Source organism: Pelmatolapia mariae, linkage group LG2 (genome assembly GCF_036321145.2).
Source record: "Pelmatolapia mariae isolate MD_Pm_ZW linkage group LG2, Pm_UMD_F_2, whole genome shotgun sequence".
Classification (NCBI taxonomy): Eukaryota; Metazoa; Chordata; class Actinopteri; order Cichliformes; family Cichlidae; genus Pelmatolapia; species Pelmatolapia mariae.
Window position 1 is genome coordinate 36,798,775 of NC_086228.1, and position 27,997 is coordinate 36,826,771.

The 27,997-nt window shown below is 41.6% G+C and overlaps 2 protein-coding genes across 4 annotated transcripts; both read left to right on the forward strand.

Annotated features, from left to right (window-relative positions):
* The first annotated feature begins 595 nt into the window (after positions 1-595).
* LOC134637666 (caspase-3-like) lies at positions 596-10,865 on the forward strand. Of its 2 annotated transcripts, none has more exons than XM_063488162.1 (7): positions 596-703; positions 1,373-1,438; positions 2,321-2,466; positions 2,821-2,949; positions 7,305-7,480; positions 8,440-8,560; positions 10,398-10,865. In XM_063488162.1, exons 2-7 carry the CDS (start codon positions 1,377-1,379, stop codon positions 10,625-10,627), a joined length of 864 nt encoding a protein of 287 aa, XP_063344232.1. In that variant the 5' UTR covers positions 596-703; positions 1,373-1,376; the 3' UTR covers positions 10,628-10,865. The 2 variants fall into 2 exon arrangements, with proteins under 2 accessions (XP_063344232.1, XP_063344224.1); XM_063488154.1 differs by having other exon boundaries at positions 663-717.
* A 1,920-nt stretch (positions 10,866-12,785) lies between these two features.
* Positions 12,786-27,839, forward strand: irf2b (interferon regulatory factor 2b). Of its 2 annotated transcripts, none has more exons than XM_063500139.1 (9): positions 12,786-12,997; positions 15,929-16,021; positions 16,098-16,197; positions 17,388-17,564; positions 17,700-17,746; positions 19,539-19,662; positions 20,069-20,221; positions 21,106-21,143; positions 24,703-27,839. In XM_063500139.1, exons 2-9 carry the CDS (start codon positions 15,935-15,937, stop codon positions 24,970-24,972), a joined length of 996 nt encoding a protein of 331 aa, XP_063356209.1. In that variant the 5' UTR covers positions 12,786-12,997; positions 15,929-15,934; the 3' UTR covers positions 24,973-27,839. The 2 variants fall into 2 exon arrangements, with proteins under 2 accessions (XP_063356209.1, XP_063356215.1); XM_063500145.1 differs by having other exon boundaries at positions 19,542-19,662.
* The last annotated feature ends 158 nt before the right edge of the window (positions 27,840-27,997 follow it).

Below are 27,997 nucleotides of genomic sequence, written 5' to 3' on the forward strand. Positions count from 1 at the left end.
AAAAGAAGAACGGGACAAAGGAACCTGTTTCTTCCAGATTGCACATTTCTACCCTCTTTTCGACCAAACTGGTCCGGCTCTGTGGAAAATATCTGCTGGCACAAAGTCTAGTTTTTACCACAAGAATTCTTTTTGATCAACAAGGCAAAGGAAGTTATTTTAGCCTCGTTTCTCCTTATTTTGGAAGAATAGTTTGGTTACACTGATAATGACAGTAAACTCAGTTCTCACGTTTATGTTACGAACCTGCTTCTTATACTGTCCAAATTCTATATTCATAAATCCAAGTTCTCCCGTCGTAAGCCAAATTTCATTGAATTACTTTTGTATATAACGCATTGTATTTTCTCAGTAATGGGCAGCAAGAACAACAACGTGTCGCCTTTTTAAACATTTGAATATATTTCCATAATGTTGTGTTTGAACGATTAGAAACCGCGGGCGCTTTGTGTCTATGGTACACTAACTTGTATCTTCTGTACTCCTTTCTGTGTTCTTGCCAGCCTGATGTGCGACATGTTTCGTCTTGTTGTTCTCAATAAAGGTGGATTTTTTAAAAAGTGACGTTCTCTTCTCCCGCCCACTCTGGGACGGCGTCCCGACTGGCTGACAAGTTTTAAGTGAGAGGTTTCCTGTTTGACGTTATTTATGCCACAGATGTCATAAAAGCGCATTCTACTGTTTTCTACTGTCTCGTTACAGGGTACGTTTATTTAGGTATGTTCTACTTTATTTGTTTTTACTCCTGTGAGCCGTTTTGTTTCACTTGTATGTTTTCTGGCGGAGCCGTAACTAAAATGAAACTGTTTAAAAAAAACAGCGTGGGGATGTCAATTTTAGGACTTTGTTCACTCGTCTTTATTACTGTGTAACATTAGCTGTCGTAACAATTTAATGTACAGTTGTCGTATGTTAGGTTTGTAGTTTTTGTCTGCAGTTACATTTTACGCACCTCGTCCCAGTGTTGGAGTAATTTATCAAACTCATATCCTGATATTGTCCGGAAACAGCATGAGAGTTTAACATTTGACTTTAGATTTTATTTGTAATTAAATAGATTCATTTTGTCCTTTGTACTAATAAAAATGGGTGTGTATGGTTTTTGTTTCATCAGTGGAGTTTCGCTATGAGCTACATCTTAAGTTTGGTTTAGCTTCTGCTTTTTGTGTGGATCCATCAGAATCTGCTTTATGTCAGGCTGGGTGCCTCCATGCACCCAACAGTATAAACTGCTTCGCACCAAACTATTAATATTCATATGAGCGACTTCCTAGTTTGAGCTTGCACAGGTTGGCATGCTCTGTTAGACTGTTAGGAGTCACAGGGTGTTTTCCTCTTTCTGTGGTGACTTCTTTCTCTGTTCTGTGCACAGGAACATGGCTGATGGTGACACGCAGAGAGAGGGGGATGTGGTGGATGCCAGCCTCTTCAAATTGTGGTAACTATTGTGCATTACTGCTCACAGCCTGACTCCCCGTACAGTCATATGAAACAGAAAGTTTCTGCAGGATGCTGTACACTCTGTGAAAAACATGTACACCCAATGATTCAGCAGAACCACGTTTAGCCGCACAAACTTGAATTAATTGTTTCCTGTATAAGCAAATATTCCTCTACAGTGGTGAACTGATAAGGACATTGCTGTAGAGGAATTTTGGCTCGCTCTTCTTTACTACATTGCCTCAGTTCATTGAGACTTTGCAGGCATTTATTTATGCACAGCTCTCTTCAGGTCTCGTTGCAGGACTTCGGCTGATTGCAGCACGTTGATTCTTTGCTTTTTCAGCCTTTCTGTTCTAGATTTGCTGGTGTCATCAGGATCATATGAGCCTTAGCTTTAGCTATTAGGCAGATGGCCTCACAGTTCACTGTAGAATAATGTGCTATGCAGAGGAGCTCATGATTGCCTGTCTGCTTGGTGCCCAGGTCCTGTAGCTGCAAACCAAACCCAAATCATCCCCCCTCAGTCAGCATGAGGTGCTCTTTTTGGTTTTCTACAGATATGTGCAGCCCTGCTACCATGTTCTTTTCAGAGAGAAGAGGCTTTCTTCTTTCAAACAAGCTGCACTTTTTCCAATTTTCCTGTCATTAACCTTATCACTTAACTTACTAAGTGATAGTTTTTCTAATTTCTCTGAACATTGCCCGACTCCTGGAAACAATTTTGGCATTGTAGTAACACCTGACCTAAACAAAGATGTTTATCTACAATATGTATCTGCACAGTTGTTAAAATGTTCTTTTAAGTATGATGCCCACTAAACAAGTTCTTAAGTTTTTCAGTGAAGGGTAATCACATCGTTTGTGTGTACACTTTCAGGAAACAAGCAAATGCAGGAAAGGGTAAGACCAAGGAAATGAACAGCAGCAGACCAGAAGCCTCTGACTCTTACCGCTACAAGATGGACTACCCATGCATCGGCACCTGTTTGGTTATCAACAACAAGAACTTCCACCCAACAATAGGTAACAGTGAGTCCATCCTGCCGCTCGGGCCACACTGACTCTTATTGCACACACAAATAGGTTTGGCCTCTGCCTGGGCCTTCCTGTTGCCATAGTCACCACTGTGATTTGACTACTGCTGTTTTTCATGGAGTTACAGCGGAGAGGAATCGTGCTGTGACAGTTAACAGAAACACTTGATTAAAACGACAAAAAGAAACTGGAGTTTGTGTCATTGCTACAAAGATCAGGCTCAGTGTCATCAGTCCAAAGTGTCACAGTCAGGGTGAAGTCAGGATACACGTCCTCTTTGAAACTATACTGAAGACGCTGATGTTTACAGCACGCTGCCTTTTCGCTGGTGTGTCTCTGCAGGGATGAGCACTCGTGATGGCACAGATGTTGATGCTGTCAATGTTGAGAACACCTTCAGTAAGCTGGGCTACAAGGTCAAAGTGCACCAGAACCAGACTGTGGCACAGATGAAGAAACTAATGCTAGATGGTAAGAAGAGTTTTGGTCATTCATGTTTACGTGTGTGTGGAGAACAATCCTCCCCATGCTGTTACGCTGAAGTCAGTTTGTCAGCTGATGCTGTCTGCAGCTGGATCATGTTTGTGATTCAGTTTAATGCTCTTTTACTCTTTTTGCACTTTGAAAGAGACACTTCAAATGCAACAGCAGGTATATGTGCAGTCATTACTTATTTATATAGATAGATGTGGAAAATCTTAATTTTGACCAGGTTTTAATGAGCAGAGATGGGCAGTAACGCGTAATCCGATTACTTTTTTCAAGTAATGAGTAAAGTAAGGGATTACTATTGCAAAAAAGGTAATTAGATTACTGTTACTTTCCCGTAAGCACGCTGCGTTACTGCGTTACTAAAACCGTGATTTTTTTGCGAAAGTGTCTCATGACAATGACGTAAGCGAGTGCGACGTTCGTGGCAACAGCTGTGTGCAGATCAACAATGGATAATATATCGAGTGCAGGAGAGAGTATGAGCGTGCAGCGTTTAAAGCGTGGAAGTACTGACCTTACTTTGAGTTTGATTCCGTAAAAAGTGACAAAAACATTAGTGTCCGCTGTTCACTGCGTGGGAAGAAAACTTCTTTTTACAGCGAAAAAACCCCCTAAACGTCCGAGCAAGCACCGAGTAGCTACCACGGCAATGTGAAACTCCCAGATCCTTCCACTGACCGCTGCGGCACACCTACACCAGGGCAAACCTCCGCCTGGTATACAGGTGAAAATAGAGCAACAGGACCGCTGAGTCTTTGATTTGATTTATTTGAAAGACTGAGTGTAAACACAAAAAACTATTTTATTTTACATGCTGGAAATAGGTTTAAATGTTAAACAAATTTCTTCCAGTCAGAGAATGTTGCATATAATTTAATGTTTGCTTGATGCATAAAGTTAAAAGATTAAAACTAATAAAACAAGTTTTAAAAAGAGACTTTTGATTACATTTTGTATGATGGATTATGCAGAAAAAGTAGAATTAGGCTGAAAGATCTATTTCTTTATTACCTATTCAGGTTGTAAATCGTGTTTTTAAAAAGTAACTAAGTAATTAATTACTTTTGAAAATAAGTAATCAGTAAAGTAACGGGATTACTTTTTTGGGAAGTAATCAGTAATTAGTTACTGATTATTTTTTTCAAGTAACTTGACCAACACTGTTAATGAGCAACTATACAAACAGCACTTTCAGCCCCTAAAGATTACGATTTTTTTAAACTATGCGGTTTAGATTATTCAGGATTTATATCTGTTTAATTTCTTTCCTAAATGGTTTCTTGTGATTTCATGTTTGCCTACTGGTGGTGGTCAGAGGGCCCGGTGGCGCCAGTGTCCCTGCAGCCTCGCCTCTGTCAGTGCGCCACAGGGCAGCTGTGGCTACAATGTAGCTTGCCATTGCCAGTGTGTGAATGTGTGTGTGAATGACTGAATGACTGAATGTAGTGTAAAGCGCTTTGGGGTCCTTAGGGACTGAGAAAAGCGCTATACAAATGCAGGCCATTTACCATTTACCATTGTTCAGTCAAAGCTTCATCATCATCATATGACCCCTAAACCTGAATGTAGGGAATAAACCATGCAGAATTTATGGGAAACTGCAGGAACCGTCTGAATCCTGACGATGAATGAATAAATAAACACTTTAAATATATTACGTAGATGTCTTAACAGTAGTTTTAATAATAATTTGAGCATTGCATCATTTTTTTTTTATTTGTTATCTTATGTGCAGCACTTTGTGATTCTGTCTAGAAAGGTGCTATATAAATAAAATTTTATTCATTTATTTATTTTAAAATGCAGTAAATTGCTGCGTTAACCGTCTGCGCTCTGCACATCTCTGATAAATCGTTGCAGTAATTTTAAGGCCAGCGTTTACAGACAGGTCAGAGAGGCAGAGTATCAAGTCAATCACACATAGCTGATCGTTCAAACAGAAGGCCAACGACTTCCAAACCCAAATATCCGCTCTATGCCGGCTGTGATTCGAACACATGTAAACGCTATTCCAGGAATCAGAGACAGAAAGTATTTACAGAACTCTTACAAAAACATTTTCTTTTTTTCCCCCAAATCTTTATGACAAAGTTCAAATGAGGGATTTTTGCTTTTCTCCTTTTAGCGCTCATAATTCAGCTGCCGCGCTTCATTTGAATGTCGTCGCCTCTTAATGATCGAAGAGATAAGCAGCAAAGCCCGTCTCTGCCTGTCTGTGAAGCCTTCTTAGTGCCATCAGTGTGTTTTGTCCTTTTAACAAAATTAATCACAAAAGAGTTTTAGATTTTTATTTTACTCTTAAAATCCGTTTTTAAAAGTACACGGTCCAGAGTACGTTACGCAAACTGTTTTTAATACATCTGCAAACTTTGTGACATCATGTTGAATTTATCACAGAGTGTAACTTAAAAGTAGCTTAACAGTTATTTCTTTAAAAAGAAGAAGTAATTTCTATTTGGTGCAACGATCTGACAGAACACGCCTGTTTATTTTATTTCAAATTGTCGAAACTGAATATCAAGCAGGAAAATCTTAAATGCATGGAATTCACATGTCAGGATAGACTGCTTCTTTTTTGTAGTCCTCTAATGTCCCGTTTTTGGGAAGACACCATGAGGTTGCTTCTGTTTGCTCAGTCCTGCCTTAAAAAGTGTGAGTGGTCAAACTATACATTTACAATGAAAGCTTTCAAAAGAATGTGAAAATCAGTTTTATTTATACAGTGCCAAATCTAAACTGTGCTTTATATTATAAGGTAAAGACCCTGTAATAATGCTGAGAAAGTCATCTATAGCTAACTGTCCAAGTCAAAGTATTTTGGAAGAAAGCGCCATCTCTTGGTGACACCCTGGAATTGAGTGAAATGGGCGTGTTACTGTGTAAAAATAGATCCACTCCAAGGCTGACCCCTGGCTGACCCCTGGCTGAAAGTGGCAGTTTCAAATGCCTGTATCTGTAATTAGAAAACAAAACAAAACAAGAACCCCAAAACACCTGGTCTTTAACATGTTCTACTATTATTTAAATAATTCAATTCAGTTTAATTCAATTCAGTTTTATTTATACAGCGCCAAATCACAACAACAGTCGCCTCAAGGCCTTTTATATTGTACAGTAGATCGTACAATAATAGATACAGAGAAAAACCCAGCAATCATATATTACACTGCATAAATTTTATCACTTTCAGACTGATTTCAGATCACTTGTTTGTCTGTCTCACCTTGTCATCATTTTTTATTTAGATTTACCTAATTTTGTACTTTCGGTGAAGCTACACATCTGCTCCTGCAACCTTCCGTCTGTGTCACTGAAACTCCAGTTACTGAGTTTCCAAGGAGACTAAGGCTACGTTCACACTGCAGGCGAAAGCGCATCAAATCCGACTTTTCTGACTCTATGCGACCCATATCCGATCATGCTATGACAGTGTGAACGGCACAAATCTGATATTTTCAAATCCGATCTGGGTCACTTTCATATGTGGTCCTGAATCCGATACATATCTGATGTTTTAGAAAGCGACTGCTGTTTGAATGGTCATGTCGCATTAAATCCGTCTTTTACGTCACTGACACAAGACAGACGCCAATTATCAGCGCCGGAGAAGACATCGTGAACGCTTCCTGGCCATCCAGTGAAACTGTTGGGAAGACAACGTTGGAGAAACGTGAACATTTTATTTGTACTGTATAATCTGCAGATTCTGACAGAAATCTGCAACTATCCTTTGAAGCACCGCTCCTCTCTAAAACAGCAATAAGGATCATTATTAGGCCAAATGTAAATAACACAATAACTTTATAACTTAAAGCAAAATTGGAAAACGTAAAGTCCGAAACAAGTCTTTATATTAAAGCCATCAGTCAAACAATACTGTTGGTCTGGGTCTAAACAGAGCGCGTTGTGTGTGACGTCTTCTTTTGCGCATGCGGGCCGCTTTGAGCGTTCACACTAGAGCGCGTTTGCTGTCACATTTTATTTGTAGTGTGAACAAGCAGACAAAAAAATCGGATTTGATCAAAAAATCGGAATTGAGCATTAAGACCTGCAGTGTGAACGTAGCCTAAGACTAGCAGAACTATTGCCAGGTTTTATTTGTAGTCATACAAAGCTTCGTGTTAGCTGCTAGCAGTTGTTAGAGGGCCATGCTAACTAACAAATAAAAGCAGACTGGACTGTTTGGGAGTGTGAGCTTTAATAGGCAGGAGCTCAAACACATGTACTGCAGAAATATGAAGTACCTAAAAACCTAAACCTATTTTAGTAGCACTCCTTAAAACAACTGGACTAATAACTCATATTGTTTCCCATCTACTCTGCTGTGTTTCCAGCATCCAAAGAGGACCACAAGAACAATGCATCATTCGTGTGTGTGCTGCTTAGTCATGGAGATGAGGGCGTGATATACGGCACCGATGGCCCCGAAAGGTTCGATACCCTGGCAAAGTACTTCAGAGGAGACTACTGTGCGGGTCTGGTGGGGAAGCCAAAGCTCTTCTTCATTCAGGTTAGATAATTATGCCAGTGTGGTACACTTCTGTGAATACAGTCATGTTTTCATTTGTATTTGATCAAGCTGTAAAATATTTCCATTGATCGTAATTTGCTTTGGAACTTTGATAAAAAGTCTAAACTCACTTTCAATGAGAAAAAGCTAATTACTACATGTTACAACATCTAGACTGTTCCCTTTCTACAGTTAATGCCACCTTAAAACGGGTGTAGCTAATACCAAATATTAGAGAGCAGTTATCCCCATTTCCTCAAGAGGTGTTGCATTTTGCCAGTCTTCCTTCTAAATGACAAGTTCCTCTTAATAATGTTACACTGTGTCACTGCACCATCTTGTGGTGTGCATTGGTATTACGCCCAGCTCTACTTCAACATATTCTCCCGAGACCCAGCCGATTCATTTTGTCCTCTGTAGTGGTCAAAATGAGTTCAACTGAAAGATGCTTGTTTTCCTCAGTATTCAGGAGGATGACAGACACAGAAGTTTTTTTCCTGAAATTCTGTTTTTGGTTTAGTCCATTCTGGAAAGCTATAACAACTTTTAGACACACGGATGTACACACCTGCTTGACTGTGACAATCTGAATGCTTTTGGTGCTAAGATTAAAAATACATGCAAAAAAACTGTATGTCTAGCTGTACATTACATCCTCCATCCACCAGAAACATTCAGGTAGTTACGCTTAGCTTATTCCCAGCCACCTCACCTGGAGCAGGCAGCTGGGTGGGGGAGGTCTGGCCATCTCTACTTGGATTAGTGTACCTGCGACGCAGAGATGGATAAGTGACAGAAAATGAATGGATGTATAGAGCTTGTGAAAAAGTACATACAAGCAGTTTTTAGCAGATTTGACTGGTGACTTTGTACAGATGTTTATACAGATGTTTCAAGATGTCTGCCAAGTGGAGCTTCAAGAAGCACTTTGATAATATCTGCTTCTCCTTCCTTTTCAGGCATGCCGTGGTACAAACCTGGATGAGGGAGTCATTGAGACCGACAGTGTAGGACACGAGCAGACGTCTGAGAAGATTCCTGTGGAGGCCGACTTCTTGTACGCCTATTCCACCGCTCCAGGTACAAACAGTGTTTTCTGTTATCTTAATAGACTACATCACATTTTGGCTAAAGGGTGGACTCACATGGAGGCCAGTGGGAAAAGGTGAGCTTTATTTGAACTGATGGCAAAGTCCATAAAAAAGACCAAAAAAAGTGCAAATAATACTTAATCTCCAAAAAATTAAAAGATAAGAAATGGGAGGTGTAAAAATAAACATTTTGATAAAGAACACAGGAGAGACAGGGATTTACACGCTTACTGCGATAAGATCAATGCTTTAAGCTCAGGATGTAGCCCACATACAGAAATGGGACATTAAAATATATGCCTCAAACATGTCGGAGAAAAAAAGGGGGAAATTATTAGGATAATGACACAGGAGATGTCAAACTAAATACAAAACACAGGAGACAATGACTACCAAAATAAAACAGGAAATGAAAAAAAGCCACTGAAACAGGGAGACGTGGATACAAGAACGTTACGGGATAAATAACAATAAAAGAACAAACTCTAACTAAGAAGAAAAGAGGAACAGGATACTAATGAAAAAAAAACCCAATGAAACCAGACAGAAACAATACCAAGAACCAGACGACCTGAAGAAAGAATGGAAATAAAAACCAAAACATTAAACACAACTCTGAAAACTCTGAGTTCAGAAACCGACAGATGTGCCAAATATAGACACTTTTAACTTGAAAAGGCAACTGCTGCAGGAAAGCAGAGTGTCGTGACCTATGACATAAATCATCATCAATTTAAAAATTCTGGACACACTTTAGTGACAACTAAACCTCTGTGATTTTTTTTTTTTACAATAACTAGTTTAGCTTTTCATGGATTTTGACTCTGGAATATCTGTTTTTAATTTGTTGTATGAATAAAATACAACACTTCATTATATTCAGACATCTTTCATGGTTCATTTTTGAGGTATATTTTTTCTGCTCCAGTCCCATCATTTATCGAACTGATTTGACTGGGCTGGATGTAGAATTAAATGTCTTAATACAGCCTTTAGGTGATCAGTCTGCTAAAGTAACAGCTAAGATGACTGTGGCAAGGACCACACACACACACACACACACACACACACACACACACACACACACACACACACACAGCACTGTCAGTTTGTTCGGTTTATTGTCTATGGCAGTAGATTCTGTTGTTTTGGTGCTCTGCATGCTGGAAACGGTCACTCCAAGGCTGCTGCCACACACACATTTTTCTGCTCTGCTGTCACTGAAAAAGCCAAGAAGATGTCATCTAACCGGACCCAGCACACCTGCGTTTCAACCACGCCTTCCTGTGAGCTCACTGTGTCGTCCCTCCCCTGCAGCTAATAGCACTAACAACCGTAACGTACCTCTAAACAATGTGTTGCTTTCTCACTCACTGCAACCTACATGGCTCTGCTTGATGCTGCTGAGTCACATGACCGCAGGAGATCAGAATGCAGTAGAGCAGGGAGGAGGGGGCGGAGCAAAGCGTGCCTGCATGAGAGGAGCATTGCTTCCACACACGTCTCCTTTCTGATGAATGGGAGAAACTTACAGGGGACTGACAAACTAAAGCATCGAGCGTATCGGGCTAGTATTGATCCAATACCAGCGCTGGTATCAGTTCTATCGATATTTTACTACATAAAATGATATTAAATTAAATTGAGTACCATCGTAGTAATAATAAACACACAGCTGAACTAAACAGATGCCCTCCCATAGATCAGTGTTTTGTCTCAGTCACCAGTCCAGCTACTATTAGTGTCAGGATTGTGTATTATAGTGAACGATCGCCTCCTCGTTGTTGTGTTTTCTAAGAGCGCTAACACTGTCACCCGTCCTGCAGGATACTACTCATGGAGAAACACAACCTACGGCTCCTGGTTCATACTGACGTTGTGTGAGATGTTGGAGTGCTACAGTGGGAAGCTGGATCTGATGCAGATCATGACGCGAGTCAACTACGGTGTTTCACGCTACTTCGAGTCCTCCAGCAACCTGCCTGGATTTGGTCGCAATAAGCAGATCCCCTGTATCGTCTCTATGTTGACCAAAGACTTTTACTTCCCCGTCTAGATTTACATGGTTGAACCTCAATGATCTTTGTTCTCCTTGACCAAATGCAAAGTCTGGTGCTGTGCTGCAGCTGATGCAAAGCAGGATGACAGTGATTTAAATGTGACTAAACCCATTTGCACAATTGGCACTTAGATTAGTGATACTTTTATTGATTTTAGTGTTGGATCACACAAAATATAAAAGGTAAACTTTTATATTTTGTGTGTTTATGTATGTTTGTATTAAAGTGGAAAAAAAAAGCCTTAACAGTGTTGCGACAGTTTCCATCTGTATTTTTTGGGCGCTCCGCACGTTTTCGCTATCTGTCATAGGTTTATGTTTTGTCAGCCTAACAATGGCATGTTTTTGGACCTCATATTGAGAGTTCCAGTGAACATCTACCAAACTCAGGTTCAAAACTTTGAATCATCAGTTCTTTCTGAGCCTTTGAAAATGGGAGGTTATGTGTAAAACATTTAATTAAATACATGTGTTAAAATCCTTGAATTGAAGCTGAAGGTCCGCACTTCAGTCACATCTTCTTTGTTTGACTTAAAGTCCACTCTGGTGGCGTGCAGAAGCAGCAGTCCACACTCATGGAGCTGACCATATGACAGGCCAGATGTTTTGTATTTTGAACCAACGGTGTGAACATGCAGCCACTAGAGGAGGCCAGAGAAACAACTAACGTGGTTCTCAGAGGCCTTTACTGACTCAGCAGTTTTGCACAGGTTTCAGGAACTGAAACTGTGGCCCGGTTTAACCCTTGATGCACCGACCATGTGGAAGTGCTAATTTGAAAACGAGAAAAGAAATAAGACTTTCTGTTTAGACAGTTGTCAGCTTCTTCTTCTTCTTTTTCTAATTCTTCCGTTTTTCTTTTTAACCATCTGTATTCTGCGTATAAGGCAGCTTCTGTCTGGGGCCCACTGCTGTGAAATACAAACTCCTTGGATAGGTTTGTCAGACCCCTCCCCGGGCTCAGCTGTGTGTTTCACAGAGATAACCCTGACCCTGTGGAGAGCTGGCACACACTTTCTATTTGTTGAGGATCGACTGTGGAGGTTGGAGCTTCTCAGACATCGCGTTTTCCATTCCCAGATTTTGACAAAGCTGTTTTCTCTTTGCTGTAAACAGAAACAGTGTGCTGAGTGACTCACCGGCAGCACAAATAACACCAAATGTAACAATCATAAATGAATGGGGAAATTCAGTACGTGTGAGAGTGCCATTGGAAGCCTTATCTTCAGAGTTTCCATTAAAAACAGACACATGTCATGCATACATGCATGCTGCTGTGTTGGGAATCTGTCGATCTGCTGCTAGCTTGCAGACATTTTCATGTGAAACTGCACAGCTCAGTTTCGATTCTCCTTTTGAAAGAATGAACGGAATCACTGCGTGCACTACTCTAAACTGCAGCTTGACTCTGGGCCCCACCGCCACAGCTACACACTTTGAGGAGAAACATTACAAACGTGTCCTTTCCACACAACGGCAGGTGTGCTGCTGCCAACCCCTTAAACACACACACGGTTGTGAGAAGTTTCTAGTTTCGTTTCCAGTTGCAGCGGCGGAGAAAGAAGAGGAGCTGTGGGGGCGACGGAGGCAGAGAGACACAGAGGAAGTGAAAATGAAATTCAGCTCAAAGATCGTCTATGTCCTAAGAATAAACGATTTCGGGGGGAGGGGGAGTCATTTCCGCCGTGTTTCACCTGCTTGCACATTTAAACACGTATTTGCTTCAGTTGGCTAGGACACTGATGTATTCAGGTACTAGTCACTGAGCTATGTATATATATCCCAGTCGTGCAGTGATTTAATGTTGGTGTTTTGCAGTGGCGTGGCGAGGTGAATGGTAAATACGAGAATTTAGACCAATTTTATTTTTAAGGTGATTCTGTCCTACGCTGTTCGGTATCAGAGCATGTGACTTGTGTGCAGTCTGCCGGATAATTACCCCCAAAAGTAAAGCTAAGCTACGAGCATTAGCCTAATCTTAAATGTCATGGTTGCCGCCAAAAAACAAACAGATAAAAAAGCAACACCCCCCCCCCCCCCCAAAAAAAAGATAATTAAAAACCCCCAAAACACAACGGAGTGAGCCATCTTCGCTTTGACGTGTGCGAGTGCACGCGAGACTTCACGACGCTCGAGACCGACCCAAAGCGAGAGCACGAGAGCAGGAGGGGGATTTCCAGCTCTGGCCCCCACTTCCCGAAGCGGCCGTTGTTTTGCTTTCGGTCTGAATGCAGAAACAGAAATAAACGACGACCACACTTTCCCTTTTCCACTTAAAACCTCGAACACGTTAACCTGTCCGGCTTTGGCTGCTCTTCTTATTCCGACAGCGGGACTGTGGAGCCCGAGGCCGTCCAAACCTAACAGGTAACATCTTATTTCCGCATATTAACGTCGCTGCCTTGCGCTCCCCTGGCCACACTGACTTCCTACAGGGCGACATGACGGATCCTTAGCTCAAGTGAAAGTAGTTCTGCAGTTTGTCTCCGCGTTTCATGACTCGGTATGGGATTTATTTTCACTTTTGACTTCGTTGTTTTGGGTCAGCTCGGTGGCAGGCGGTAGACACACAGAGCGCGATAAACTTCTGACTTGACCCCCGCTGCTAAAGCAGACTCGACTCCAGAACAAACATGTTACTAACATTGGAAAGTCAGCGGTGATGTGGCTGTTTACCTAGAATAGTTAATATTTGCTAGCATCCTCCCGCTATAATGTAGACTCTTTGAAGTGTACAGTGTTTATCTGTTTGTAACTGTGTGTATTTACCGTGTTATAATGTGAGTAGCAGCGGGACTGAGCCGTGAACAGTATTCAGGTCTTAGTGCGTGTCATTTACACTGAAAACACTACAAGTGTTATATTGTCTGAACTCCGTGGCAGGTAACTTACCATGTTTAGCAGTATAAAAATAAATGTGCTATACACTGAAGAAGTAATAATAGTAATACTATTAATAATTTAGAAAGTACTGCTGATGTTATAATATTGAATGTTATATTCTTAAATGTACAGTTGGACTATATTTGAGTGTAGACACCGTTATGTACACAGTGTAAATACACAGTGTGAATACATATTTCAACTCTTCTTGATCCAATTTTTCCGCATTATCAGCAGCAAATGTTCCTCATTGTGCAATTAGTTTAAAAAAAAAAACCCCAGAAGAAAGCACACATAGTACCACGCACTGTGATGACATGTTGGTCAGAAATCAGTATAGTTTGCGTCAACGGTTTAACCGCATTCATTTAACCCTAAAGTCCCGCTGTGATGATTCCCCCTTCCACCAATTAAACATCTGCTTATTGAAATGTATTCACACATGTGCTGTTCTCTCAGAGGACTTAGATGCAGTCTGTCTCTCTGAAAAACGGAGCGGAAACATGACATAGTGCTGAGTTAAGTGAACTTGGCGAATGCGTTAAAATATATCTGGGTCTTTTTTTTTTTTTCTTCAATTGTCTTTCTGTTAGAAAATGTCTTCTGTCAGCGTCAGATACTCTGAAATAAAACTGTAAGTTTTTACAGGTATATCTGTAGTTAAACTGCATGTCTGTGAATGATGAAAATATTAATATCCACAGACGTAATTTAAGAACAAAGAGATGCTTGTATTTGTGAATGTGAGCGTGCTGCTTTTAACGTGTGAAGCAAGCTGCGGTCAGAACTTGGGTGATAAATGAGGATGAAGAGATACCTCGGTCGTTTTTTACTATATATGAACTAATGAGCAGTCTTATCTGTGAATAAATCAATCAATTTCCTGTCCTGAGTCACTCGTGTGACTGTAAGTAACCTGTGTGAATGATTTCTAACTGATGCTGTGTGTCATGTAGTCTTTTGGGAACACCTGAGACGGTTGTCTGTCTTTGCAAGACCACCAAAGTCTGCTTTTGAAGCACACAGCCCAGTTTGTTTGCACAGTGATCAGTGCAGCGCCCCCTGTTGCAACTGAGTTAAACAGCAATGGCACATTTTATCATATATAAACTTAATGTGCTTCATGTATGAGATAAAAAAAACATGTAGGATTACAGTGCCTTAAAGTAAACAAGTGTAAGCCTGCGCAAACAAAAAGGTTTTGAGTCTGTTTTTGAATGCATGCACAGGTGTAACTGATCTCAGGTCAGCAGTAACTGAAAGCACCCGCAGCATACTTGGATCTGCTTGTAGGAGCGTTTGCCCTGCACCTGATGGCAGCCTGACTGGGATGTTAACAGTGAGCAAGTCAAAGATGCTTCAGGTGTGCAAACCACCGAGAGCTTAGTGCGCTGATAGGACCTTAAAGGTGAAATATCAGTTTGTGTTTGCTGAAGTCATTTGTTGTTGAGATTTGGTGACACAAAGCTGTCTCTTATTGATATTTGCGTGGGTTGTTTAGTTTTCCTTTTTGGGCACCAGGGGCTGGGTTGAAGTGGGACGTGGGCCCTGTGTTTTGCCCATGTGCCATTTGTGCTGCACTCCTTGTATCTTTTTCAGCTTGTGTTTTCTGTAGTGATATTGTGAGCTTTCACTGAGCAGACGCAGCTGGAAGGCTCAGCCTTGTCTGATATTTTGGATTTGATGCTGCGCTGTTTCACCTTGTTTAACCTGTTGGGGAAGCACTGTGCTGGCAGGGAGTGTCAGCCTGACTGGACTTTGATCGGGTTTGTGTGCAGAGATCATCACTCTGCCCTTAAATCAAATGTAGCGACATGGGTGGGCTAAAGTTTTCTGGGACGGTTATGAGCTCTGTGTTCATTTTTTCCTCTTGGTCCATTGTTGTTTTATTTAAGGTGTCGTTCTCTGGAACAAACAGCATGAGGCTGAGTGTAGAGCTACAAACATGAGCTGACGTTTTTATTTACGAACCGTGTTTTATGGCTGCTGTTCTTTGCGAACACATTAAAGAGCCTGGCCAAGAGTTTTATCTTTACAAGCACACACAGATCTGATTCAACTGTGTTCCACACCTCACTCTGACATGATGACTATGAATGGGGAAAAAACATCAGTGGGGGGCCTGCGATGCTCATTTCCAGCTCTACTTGAGTAGCTCTGGATGATTCATGGTTCAGAATCGTTCTTGTTTGTCGCTGGCTCGGTGCAGCCGCTCCGTTCATCCTGTGTGAAACAAGATTTTTTTAACTGTTCTTGGCACAGTGAGCATCACAGCAATCACGTATTACAGCATTTCTGTTTTTTTTAAAGTTGCTACAATATGCTATAATGTGTAAAAAAAACATCTTTGAATCCCAGTATCCATACCAGTGCTCACACATTCATAATAACGTATCTGTGTGTGTGACTTCACAGACCGCAATGCCAGTAGAACGAATGAGGATGAGACCCTGGTTACAGGAACAAATCGAATCCTGTCAGATTCCAGGGCTGAAATGGCTTAACAAAGTGAGTGTTGCTACACACACACACACACACACACACTGTAATTCAAGATGATGTAAACAATGTAAATTGTTTGTAGGAGAAGAGGATCTTCCAGATTCCGTGGATGCACGCTGCCCGTCATGGCTGGGACCTGGAGAAAGATGCTCCGCTCTTCATGAGATGGGCCATACACACGGGTATTGCACAGATTTAACTGCAGCCTCTGCTGCTGCTTCTCCTTTTTAGCGGTTCTCATTTTCATGCCTGCTACACACTGAAACACTTCTGTGACTAAGTTCAGAGAGTTTTGATTTATAAAATGCCTCATTTTGATATTGCTGGGAGTAGTGTTCCTCTTCGTTACTAACCTCAGTCAGTAACATTCAAAAAGGATCCAAGTTGAGCTTCACTTAAACAGAGAACAGTAACATCAGGAAATTCTTGCTTGTTTACCGTCCCTAAAATAATGAGATCCTTTTGCGTTTGTTTGACTCCATATTTTTCACCTGATGTAAACACCACGTGTGCTGGCTCTGTGCTGAACAGGTTGAGTACCTGCTCTCAGGTAACTTTGTTAGGAAGCACACAGTGTCTGTGTAAGGGTAATTCCCACTGCTTTGCTACAGCAGTAAATGAGAAAACATAATCTGTGTAATCTTTGCTAGAAGGACGTTCAGTCTGAGGGTGGGATGCATTTTCTGCTTGAAGACTGTCAGATGATGTCTCCCAATCGCTTTTTACATTTCAGTTTGGTTGGTATGTGAGAACATATGATGTCCAACTTTTGCCCCATGGTGGTAAAGAACCCCTCTAAAAATTCCCAGATCCAGATCAAACGTTAATCACTGCTAAGCTGCGTAAACCCTCACCTCGGAGTAATCCTGCTAACAAACAAAGCAAACCAGTCACATGACCTCCTTGGTGGATAATATTAGGGAAATTGTTACATTGTTTAAATATTTCAGGTTAATTTTTCCACAGAGAGAAATGCTACTTTATTACAGATCGAGCTAAAAGCAGCTGCAGTCTTGTTGGTGGTGCCTGTACTTGATTGCAATACTTAGTTTGACCAATAAATGGTCTAATTGTATCATATTAAATGAGTTTATGTAATAAGACAAAGAAATATATTTTCCTTGTTTTTTCACTTTGATCTGACTTGAAGTGAACATGTCAGATAATACAAGCTGCTGTAAAATTAAACAGCAAAAACTAACCAAGTAGAGTCTTTGTAGCTAATATTATAGAGTCAGCAAGAGTCAGTATGCATACTGGTAACACTGGTTAGCTCAGAAATGATTGCCTCCATAGTGATGAAGCTCTTCTCTGAAATCCACCACAAAAAGACAAATTTGTGATTTTTTTCTTCTTCTTGCATCTGACTCAGGTAAATACCAGCCAGGTGTAGACCGTCCTGATCCAAAGACATGGAAGGCTAATTTTCGCTGTGCCATGAACAGCCTGCCAGACATCGAGGAGGTAAAGGATAAAAGCATCAAAAAGGGAACCAATGCCTTCAGAGTTTATAAGATGCTCTCCTCCTCAGAGAGAAATGCCAAGAAAGGTGAGCACTGCTGCTGTCGTCATAAATTCTTTCAGTTTTATCATTCTGCCTCGAAACTCAATTGTTTCCTCATTTTTGTTGTTTGAGGTTACTGGAAACTCAGTTGAATGTTTTTTTTTTTCTTTTTTTTTCCAGGAAAGAAGAAGGCAGATAAGGAGAGGAAGTCCAAAGGAAATAAAGAGGTAGATAAACGTACGGCATGGAGATCACACCACTGCTAGAGTAGGATGTAGAGGAATGAAAGAGCAAAGACAGAGATCCTGGAGCAGTGCTGGCGACCAGCAGCATGTTAGAACAAACATCATGTTTCTTCAGGATTCACTTAGTTATTTCAAACTTTAACCTGCAGCTGATAAGCAGCTTTTCCTCCTGGCTGGTTTGGTAACACGTTTGGCATGACAGAAATGGTTTACTAAGAAGTGTTGTGAGCGCTTTTTCCTGCCAAGGCAAAGAAAACACTTCTGGAAATGACACGCAGCCTTTGAGCTGGCGACCTGCCATTTTATCTTACTTTGAACAATCAACTGTTGCTCAGTTCCACACATGACAGAGAAATTTACCAGGAAAAAAAGGTGTGGTACCACACACTCCACCGGAATTCTGTTCTGCCTGTCAGAAGTTCGACCGGTAACTGCTGCTTGTATCGCACTGATGAACCAGCGGATCTTGAAGCTTTACTTACAGAAAAACATTTTTAAAAAATCTGTTCAGGCATTTTTATCCTCACTTTCTGAAAGAACAAGCTTAGAAATAGGAGTCGAAAAAATCAGAAATAGCAGAACATCACAGGGTCAAGCTGTTTACTTTGAAACAGGAAATTTGAATAAGAAAAAAAAAGGAAGCCGTGCACTTGTTTAATGTGGTGGGGTTGGTTAGCTTAGTATATTTTGGCAAAATGAGCTTTTATGGCAGAATTGATGCAGATATCTGGCTGTATCTGAGTATGCTCTCTGTCAGGGCAGCTCGTTTCTAACAAAGCTGTTTAGAAATCCCTTCATTTTTGTAAAGTACACATATCATCTCTTTGCTGGCTCAAGGCAGTTAGAGTTTATTAAAGTTATTATATTCCTGGTACAACCTTTGGGATTTCTGATGCGTATGAATAGATCACCTGTGATGTAGATATCTCCTTATAGACTCAAACTCTGCAGGCAGTGTTTAAAACACTGAACTGCACTCAGCGTTGTGTTGATGGTCTTTTTTCCCACCACAAATTATGTGCGTACAGGGCACAAATTAGCTGAGGAGACATAAACAACTCTGTCCTGCACTGCATACTGGTCTATCAGCATAATGACAATAAAGCCAACATATGCATGACAGAGCAGCCAGTACCACATACTCAGTGTGATGCAAGTTTGTATTTTGGATCAAGTTAGCTGATCAGATAAGCTTTTCCATTCAATGTAATTTTACCAATGGCAGTGCTGGGAAACCAAATGCTGCAACATGATGACATGATATGATTTTCCTGACTAGTTTAAGTAGATACAACTGGCTTTCTTCTGGCTAACATTAGCATAACCACTGATGTGGACACATTGTTTACTAACTGTTGTGTGGAGCTTGTCTGTTTAACTGACTCCATTTCTAATCTCACTGTTAATGCTGGGAGCAGAGGCAAAGCACTCTGGGACTGTAGTGGAAAACCCATCGAGCATCTTTCAAACAGCAGTCACTGTCAGATAGCTGAAAGTCAGGGAAAGGCTTTTCTGTTTAGACACGAGCAAAAAAACCATTTAATGCTTAAAAATGTGCCTACTGTAGCATTAACTTTATATATAGTTTTATTAATCAGTTGTATTTCTTGGCTTATTGTTTTTCTTCTTTCTCTGCTGTATGGTCAGGTGTTTGGCATGTTGTCTTACCGCTTATTTTGATTACTGGCGTCAGCTCTTTGTTATGGAAATAAAGTGTCTTTAGACTTTGATCGTCCATCATTTAAAAATCGTTTCTTTTCCTTCTTGAAACCAGAAGGTCACCTCTCCATCTCCAGACAACAGTCTTCTTGAAGCTGATGCCGGACCTATTGACTACACCAAACATGAAACAATCAAGAAGGAGTCAGTGGAGCTGACAGTGACAGACAGTGTGTCAGGTATCACACCACCGTCTTTCTTTTTTTCCATTACCTTTATCCCATTTGTGTGTGTGTATGTGCTACCTGTTTGCTTTTGGCCTGTGCTTACAATGACTAATCAGATGAGTCAGGGTGATTTTGTTTGCATGGCAGGTTTGTAACACAGTGGCAGTCCTGAGGGTGTTGCATCAGAAGAAGAAATACAAGAAGCGCGAACACGCACATTATGCAATAACGAAACCCTCCCTTTCTCCACTCAGTATCATTTAACTTTTTAAAGTTTGACTGTCACACCAACTACAACTTTTCACTAAGACAAGTGCTTGGAGAGGAGACATAGGTGTACTTTACTCACATATAAGGTCGTTACAGATACAAAGGATTATGAACCCACACATCCTGACTCTTCTCTGTCCATCCTCAGTGATCCACAGTCAAGCTGAAGACCATGTGATCACCAGTGAGCAGCTGCCGTTTGTCTGTCAAACAATCGAGGTGACCACTGAGAATGAGGAGCAGACTGTTAGCTCCTCCCACCCGTACCCGCTGCAGATCTCTCCTGTGTCTATGTGCGGCGGTAAGACAACATAACTGCACCTCGCCACATTTTGTTACGAGGAGAAACATAAATAGGTTAGTTAGAGAGGAGCAGGCTCGTAGGAGTGCCCGCTGTGTAGTTATTCAAAGGAGCTTTGACCACATAGTAACCTTTTTTAGAGCAGCGCTACGAATGCAGACACAGAGCATGCTCTGTAGAGTGAAGAGCGGCGGCATTATCTTGCTGTCAAGATCAGATCAGTTTTTTGTTGTTGTTTTTTTTCTCTCTTTAAATGACACTTGCTCTGTGTCGCCATCAGCTTGTGAAATATCGAAACTGTGACCTGATGACCTGCTGATACCAGTCAGAGCACTGTCTTAGGTTTCAACATCCACCAGCATCTTTTCTATACCCTACCTGTAGAGAACTAACAAGGCAAAGCTGCTCAGCCAGCTTTAGAGAGGAGGAAAACCTGCTCCTGTTAAACAGATCTCTAACTGTGATTATTATATGTGAGGCTGTGAGGTTATTGGTACTTGAGCCTCACTGATTTGCCATTACGCATTTCATCAGCACCCTCTTTTCTGCGTATGTGTAGCTATCGTTTTTTCTTCCCCCAGTCAGTCGTTCAGGCAGAGCTGCCTCTTTCAGTTTGTAGTGCACTATCAGTCTTCATCTTCCTTTTTCTGCTTCTTATTTCTTTCTCGTGTTTCTTAAATTGCACCATTACTTTATGAGTCAGGGTGCAAATGGACGTCATTCATGTATCCCTTGTTTTCTTTAGAACAGTACTGGCGGATGCCGGCGTAGTCAGTTTGCTTTTCTGCTGTAAATCACGGTTTTAACTGAACGTAATTTTTCTACCTTTGATGTGTGTGACCTAAGAGGGAGTAATAGTTCTGTGCATGTCTCTTTTTGAACAGGCAGCGACACAGAAAGTGATACAGAAAACATCAAAGAGGTTAGTATCTGATTATACGCACAGGGGAGAGAGTAATAACTGAATCATTAACCGGTCTGATTTTCAGATAAACAGGTTTTTACCTGTTTCAACCGTACGGCTTGAACAAGGCGTGTGATTGTGTGTGTGCACGTGTGGCTACTTCTCTGAGCACCGCTTTGAGTTTAAAGCTCCAGGTGAAGTTTGCCTACCAGACCACAAGAGTCCTGTTATATGTGTGTGTGTGTGTGTGTGTGTGTGTGTGTGTGTGTGTATGTGCGTAATGTTCCTGTAATGTTAAGTGAGAGTGAGAAAAGGGAGGGTCTTGTCAGGAACTGCTGCTGTCAAATATTAACAGTTTGATATGAAGCTGTCCTTTGTAGTCTAATCCACACACACACACACACACACACACACACACACACACACACACACACACACACACACACACACACACAGTGCAAACCACACAAATACCTACATATGTGTTTTGGCTCACAATAATATGGAACCTTTTTATATAAAGTCAGACAGTTAAAGAATAAAACAGAACAAAAACAAGTAAAGAATGATTAAAAAAAAATAACAGTAAGAGATAGAGCAGGGCAATATGACTGAAAATATTTATCATGATATACATTTGAAGATTTGCGATAACGATATAATTGACACTAGACAAAATACTTTACAACTCCACAACTTTATTAGTGCAAAAAACCCCATCAATGTATTTTCACTTAACCCTCTCGAGGCAGGCGTTGCCGATTTGCAACAGTTAAAAACTAACAACCTGATTACCCCACATACATATTTTATGAGGTTTTTTTACTCAGAAGTACCACTGCAGGACTTGGTTGTGCATTAGCAACAAAAACTTAATTTGAGCCTGAGAGGGTTAAACAAGCAGCTGTTTTTTATGTGCATTAAAGTTATATAAACATTTAACAGTGCAAATGCAAATTCCTCGCTGACAGTTTAACCAAAAGGCATTTCCAGTGGAAACTGGCCGACATATCCTCAGCATAACCATGTATAATATCCACAAACTTAAAAAGAGGTTATACACACACAATATGGTAATATTATGTTGAAGCACAGTACGTATCACTCCGCGAGGCTCCTGCCTACGATAGCCGTAATGCTCCGACTATCCAAGCGGTGCGGCTTCGTAGCTTAGCATAGTCGTACTGAAACATTTGACAGATTTTATGTATCACATAAAATGGTTTCGAGGTCAGTAAACACAACCAGAGTTCATACATAAGGCGCACGGGATTATAAGGGGCGCTGTCGATTTTCAGAAAAATCAAAGGATTGATTTTAAGTGTGCCGTATTTTCCAAAAAACACGGTAATAACGACGGCCCGCTAGCATGCTCTACCAAAAATAGTGCTTTGTTGTGTATCTGACGGACGAAAGCCAAACCAGTTCCACACCACTGAAGTTGCAGCATTTTTACAAACCAATGTTGGTTCATCCGTTTCATGCAACGATCCGCTTTCGCCCTTCTCGTTCTCCGTCGCCGCCATGCTTTTTCTGGCGTGTGCGTATGAAAACAAGGCACTGCGCATGCGCGTTTTACCCATATTCTCTCACGATATTTCATTTTCCTATCGTTGCCCAACATTATACCGGTATTACCGTGAACGGTATGATTTGGCCCAGCCCTAGTAAGAGATTAATAACGTGAACCAAACCAGCAGATTTCTGTCACAAGACTTAAGGTTTATTTTCTAATCACACGAAACAAATTTATGCTCCTGTGAGAACCAAACACATTATTTATAACAGGCGTTTATCGTAAAATCACCTGTATGCAGGCATATACGTGACAGCCACACACAGTCCATATGTCTTACTTGTCATGTGCATGCGTAATCATACGCACACACTCCCAGACAGGTCGCATTTTCAATGGTTCCATGTTTAACCTTTGTAGCAATAAATACAGCAGGAAGCGTTGGTGGTTAGCACTGTCACCTCACAACAATGAGGCTCGTGGTTCAAATCCCAACTTGGGCCTTTCTGTGGGTTTCCAGCAGGTATTCCGGCTTGTTCCCACAGCCCAAAAACATGCATGTCAGGTTAACTGCTAATTGTAATTTATGTGAGGCACAGCAAGTGCATACAATAGAGTGCCGTTTGATAAATGGTACTCTACTTCAGCCCTTCTTACTAGGTCTAAGTGCTTTCTATCAAACATTCACACTCATAAGAACACATCAGAGAGCAACTTGGAGTTCAGTATCTTGCCCAAGAATACTCTGGCATGCAGGCTGGAGGAGCCAGGGAGCAAACCACCAACCTTCCAGCTGTTAGATGATCTGCTCTATCTCCTCAGCTAAAGCAGCCCCGATATTATATGAATGTGTGTCTTGTAAAGCAGACTAAGGAGCTTGGAAAGAAAAGCATCTGGACTTCTTTAAATTGGTCAAATGGTGGAAGAGTCCCAGATTTAAGACCTGTGGGAGTGTCCCACCAAGAGGGACAATTGACCCCCTATTGATCCTCCACCTAATCACACGAGCCAAGGTTTGAAAACGGGTGGAGGTCACAATCAGCCAAGGTTTCGGGTGAACCCACTGTGAAACCTAGCTCCACCCTGTCATGTGATTTCCTTTTTGGCTTGTGTGATTAGGTAGAAGATCATTAGGGGGTCCATGTCCCTCTTGGGGGGCCACTCCCACAGGGCTTAAATCTGGGACTCTCCACAATTTGACATTTCAACTGAAGAAGCTTCTGGGATTAGAGGTGTGTTGTGGAAGTTTTCCATTAAATAAAACCTGCAGACAAGCGGTGAGCGGTAGGTAGCATTCTTTAATCAAAACACAAAGAACAGAAAACCAAGCTTGGTGGAGAGCCTGCATGATCGTGGGGCAGACGGTCAGCAGAGTCTCACCGAGCCTAGCATGGCTCTCAGTTAAATACCTTCTCCAGGAACAAAAGGCAGTACACAGCTGTAATGTCTTCAAGCAACTTACAGAAGTCCAGATGCTTTTCTTTCCAAGCTCCTTAGACTACGATGACCTGGGTGACTGAGAACCTTCACAGACAAACTTGTAATATAGAGCGTTGTAGGAGTTTGCCTTTTACATTATTTCTTAAATCTCCAAACTGTGATTAGTGGCCATCTGGAAACAACAAAACTGTAAAAAGAAACCCACTTCTCAGTGATCACTTTGTGCTTATTTTTGCATATTATCATTGTATTGCTATATCACCTTCTTAATAATAATAATAATAATAATAATAATAATGGATTGCATTTATATAGCGCTTTTCGAGACCCTCGAAGCGCTTTACAATTCCACTATTCATTCACTCTCACATTCACACACTGGTGGAGGCAAGCTACAGTTGTAGCCACAGCTGCCCTGGGGCAGACTGACAGAAGCGAGGCTGCCATATCGCGCCATCGGCCCCTCTGGCCATCACCAGTAGGCGGTAGGTGAAGTGTCTTGCCCAAGGACACAACGACCGAGACTGTCCGAGCCGGGGCTTGAACCGGCAACCTTCCGATTACAAGACGAACCGCCAACTCTTGAGCCACGACCGCCCATCTTCTTCTTTTGTCTTCCAGGGTATCGGTGCTGCCTGGAGGCGGGACTACAGCACATCAGTTCTCAGGATTCCCCCGTGTTCTCTTCCTGGCATGGCGACGTTCGTCAGTACAACCAAGCCCAACTTCAAGGTGACGAGCACACGAGACCCTTCCCCGCTCATCAGCTACCACACCGATGGCTGGACGCCGACCTACAACCAGAACTCTCTCGTGTCCACGCCAGGCACTCACACACATGAAGTGCGCGCAAGTGTCATTATGAAAACCTCTGACGTCACTTCCTCTTGACCTAACACGTGGGAGTAGCATCACTGCATCCAGTCCATATGAAAGACAGAAAATGTTTGTTTTCTCCATCAGAGCCATGTGGGGCCGAAAAAGGGACAAACCTCCAAAAATTAGATTTTTCCTAATATCTGTCTGGGCCAACATTTTCTCTGTTTTCTTTCCTTTCATTTGAGGAAATCATTGACTTGTTCACAAAGTGATGAGCACTTAAGGTCACTTTCTACTTCCTGCACGTCTTCCTGATGTAAAAATTAACTTCAATGTGTGGAGGACTTGCAGACCTATGTGCAGTATCAAATTTAGGAGCAAGTGCACCGTAGCATACCACTGCAAAACACCATGTGCTCAGCCATGGACACTGTGTGTCGCTGGTTGATCGTCTTCCCCGCTGCTTTGTGGTAACACTTGAGTAAACGCCAGTGAAGGAATTTCACTACTTTTACCTTAGAAAGCAAAATTAGCTTTTACTTCTCAGAAGTTCTTCAAGATTTTATTGTGTATATGAATGGGTTTGTTCTTTGTTTAAAGTCCGTTAACTCCAAGAGAGTGGAGCTTGTGTTTGAGGGCAGGATGCCTGCCAAGCACGAAGCAAAAAGCAAAAATGGTAAATAAATAAATAAAAATTTAAAAAGCTAAAATATGTAGCCAAATGGGCGCCATGCCCAAGTAAAGTCTTTATGTTTGCATCATCTTATTCATCTGCTGTGTTGTGATTTTAAGATGTGCACAGTTTCCAGTCAGCAGTCATTTCCTTATCTTACACAGTGTGAGCTCAAGTGTTGCCATGAAAGGCTCTGCCGGGGACACATGGTTAGACCACTTGTGTTCATAAGCAGTGACTCGAAAATTCTTCTGTTTTGGCGAAGCAGGCGTCAAAGGAATCACAGGCCTGTTTTTATCTGTGTAGAGGACGACAATCACCGTGAGGCCCTGCAGGCGTGTGTCTGTCTGTCTGTCGACCTCAGGACAAAGTACACACACACACACACACACACACAGAGACCTCTCCCTACTGGTATTAATAATGTAAATAGCTGATTCTTGTGTATGCCTGCACGCTGCTTCAGCACCTTACAGACAGCACTGTTGTGTACATGCGTGTTGGGGTGTGGGTGTGTGTGAGTGTGTGTGTGAGAGAGAGTGAGGTGTGGGGGTGGGGGTGGGATAGCTGTTATTGATTGCGTGTGCCTTTTGATAGCATAGCTGGATTCAAACTATGTGTGCTTTAGCCTGCTGCTGACACACGCAGGGAGGCAGGTAGCACTGCCACAGGAAGCATGGCGGGATGAGGAAGTGGTCGGCACTGCAAAGGTTTAAATTCCTTGTGTTGGAGGAGTTTCTTAAAGCAGACCTGTTAAGTACAAATCATATGAAGATTACCCTGATGTGGTCATCTTAGAGCGACCACCCACCCATCGATCCCAGCTTTTGTTTTCATGCAGCCGATCAGAAGAAAGAGCATAAACTGAGGGGCTGCACCAAGAGAAAAGATTATTTTAATCTATGAATTAAACTATGAATCATGCCAAGTTACTCATAGAGTCCAAGGATAAAAAGATGGAGCTGAACATGAGCCTATTAAGCTGAGTGAATTACCTCCTCAGCATTCCAGTGCACAGCTCCGTCCTGTTTTCCTGTGATGCCCAACACTAGCCTGACTGCGTTAACAGTAGTCTGCACATCGTACTCCCCACAATCTGTAACACAATGACTCCGAGCTGCTGGAATGCAAAAAGCTGACAGAAGGATGAACTGCAATCCCAGCTGTTTATATCAAGTCCCGTGGAGAATCACCGGCCCCTGACTCGCAGGCTGCGGGGAGTATGTTTTCAGTGTGCAAGATGTGTTGGCAGCTAGCAGGCTAAAGCACAGCTCAGCAGAGCTCAAGTAGGAAAACAGTAGGAAAAGTAGGAGACTTGTAATGCTTTTTTTATTTTCTAAACCAAACTCCTGGAGAATTTTAACACTGGACGCACGTTAACGATCGTGGTGAATTTATTTATGGTTCTCGCTGAATCACAGAGCCCTGGGCTTCCTCGATAGCAAATCTTTGATGTGCCTTTATTGCCAGAGCACCACAAACTCACAGTGACAGATTGCTTCAGATTTCTGTTGTTATACTTCCTGATAGTTCTCTGTGTAACAGTCGTCAGTTCAAGGGTGACATTTAAAGCCTTTTATTACTACTTCTCACTCTCTTTTTTTCCCTACAGCCATAACAAACGTCTTTTTATTTTTAACCTTGTGGGTTTTTAAAATTTTAATTTTCAGCCATTTGGTCACACCCTTCAAAGGCAGAATAAAGATGCATAGCAGTCACGATGAATTGTTTGAGACATGTGAATGTGCCATATTAACTGGACTGCTGTTTTTATAGTGATCTTTCCATTCTCTAGCTCCAGTTTGTCTTCTAGTCTGACATCACTTCCCTTTTTTGTATTGCCTTAACAAAAACAAAACAACAACCTGACCAGGTTTAAGTACCCAAAGTGCCCTTTTCTGTCGTGTTTATTTCTGCTCTCGCAATGTCGTTACAACCAAAAAGTCAGCAGTGAGTGTTGATGGCATGGTATCGTGCGTTTTGCTCATCTTTTCGTTTGTTTATTTTTATGCTTTCATGTGATTCAGAGCCACTGATAACTCAAAGCAGAGGTGTGTCTTATTCTTTTGCACTTAGCTTATTACCATAAAGGGCAACCGTAAGTTCAAACGAGAGAAAGAAAGGAAAAAAACCCAGATCATTGTTCTGCTTCTTGCAATGCAGCAAAGAGGCTTTCACCACAACCTGTCACCACTGTTTCTTGTCTGTACATTATGACTTCATGTGAATCACCATGTAAATCTGAATAAAGACTTTTTTGTATTTATATAGGCTGTTTGGCCTCATTCATGACCTGTAAAAGAAATTTAAACTGCTGGAAGTTTATCACAGAGCTCAGAGTCCAGTTTTTACAGCTTCCCAGACACAGGCCCTGTAAATATTTATTGCTGTTAAGATAAGAGTGTCCAGTAAAAACAAAGTCCT

What these genes read in the sequence shown, in the direction of transcription:
- irf2b (XM_063500139.1), top strand. Translation starts at nt 15,935, where the DNA reads ATGCCAGTAGAACGAATGAGGATGAGACCCTGGTTACAGGAACAAATC. An exon ending in GGCTGAAATGGCTTAACAAA is followed by an intron (nt 16,022 to 16,097) that starts GTGAGTGTTGCT and finishes AATTGTTTGTAG; the next exon opens with GAGAAGAGGATCTTCCAGAT. An exon ending in ATACAGAAAACATCAAAGAG is followed by an intron (nt 21,144 to 24,702) that starts GTTAGTATCTGA and finishes TTTGTCTTCCAG; the next exon opens with GGTATCGGTGCTGCCTGGAG.
- LOC134637666 (XM_063488162.1), top strand. Translation starts at nt 1,377, where the DNA reads ATGGCTGATGGTGACACGCAGAGAGAGGGGGATGTGGTGGATGCCAGC. An exon ending in GAACTTCCACCCAACAATAG is followed by an intron (nt 2,467 to 2,820) that starts GTAACAGTGAGT and finishes GTGTCTCTGCAG; the next exon opens with GGATGAGCACTCGTGATGGC. An exon ending in CAAAGCTCTTCTTCATTCAG is followed by an intron (nt 7,481 to 8,439) that starts GTTAGATAATTA and finishes CTTCCTTTTCAG; the next exon opens with GCATGCCGTGGTACAAACCT.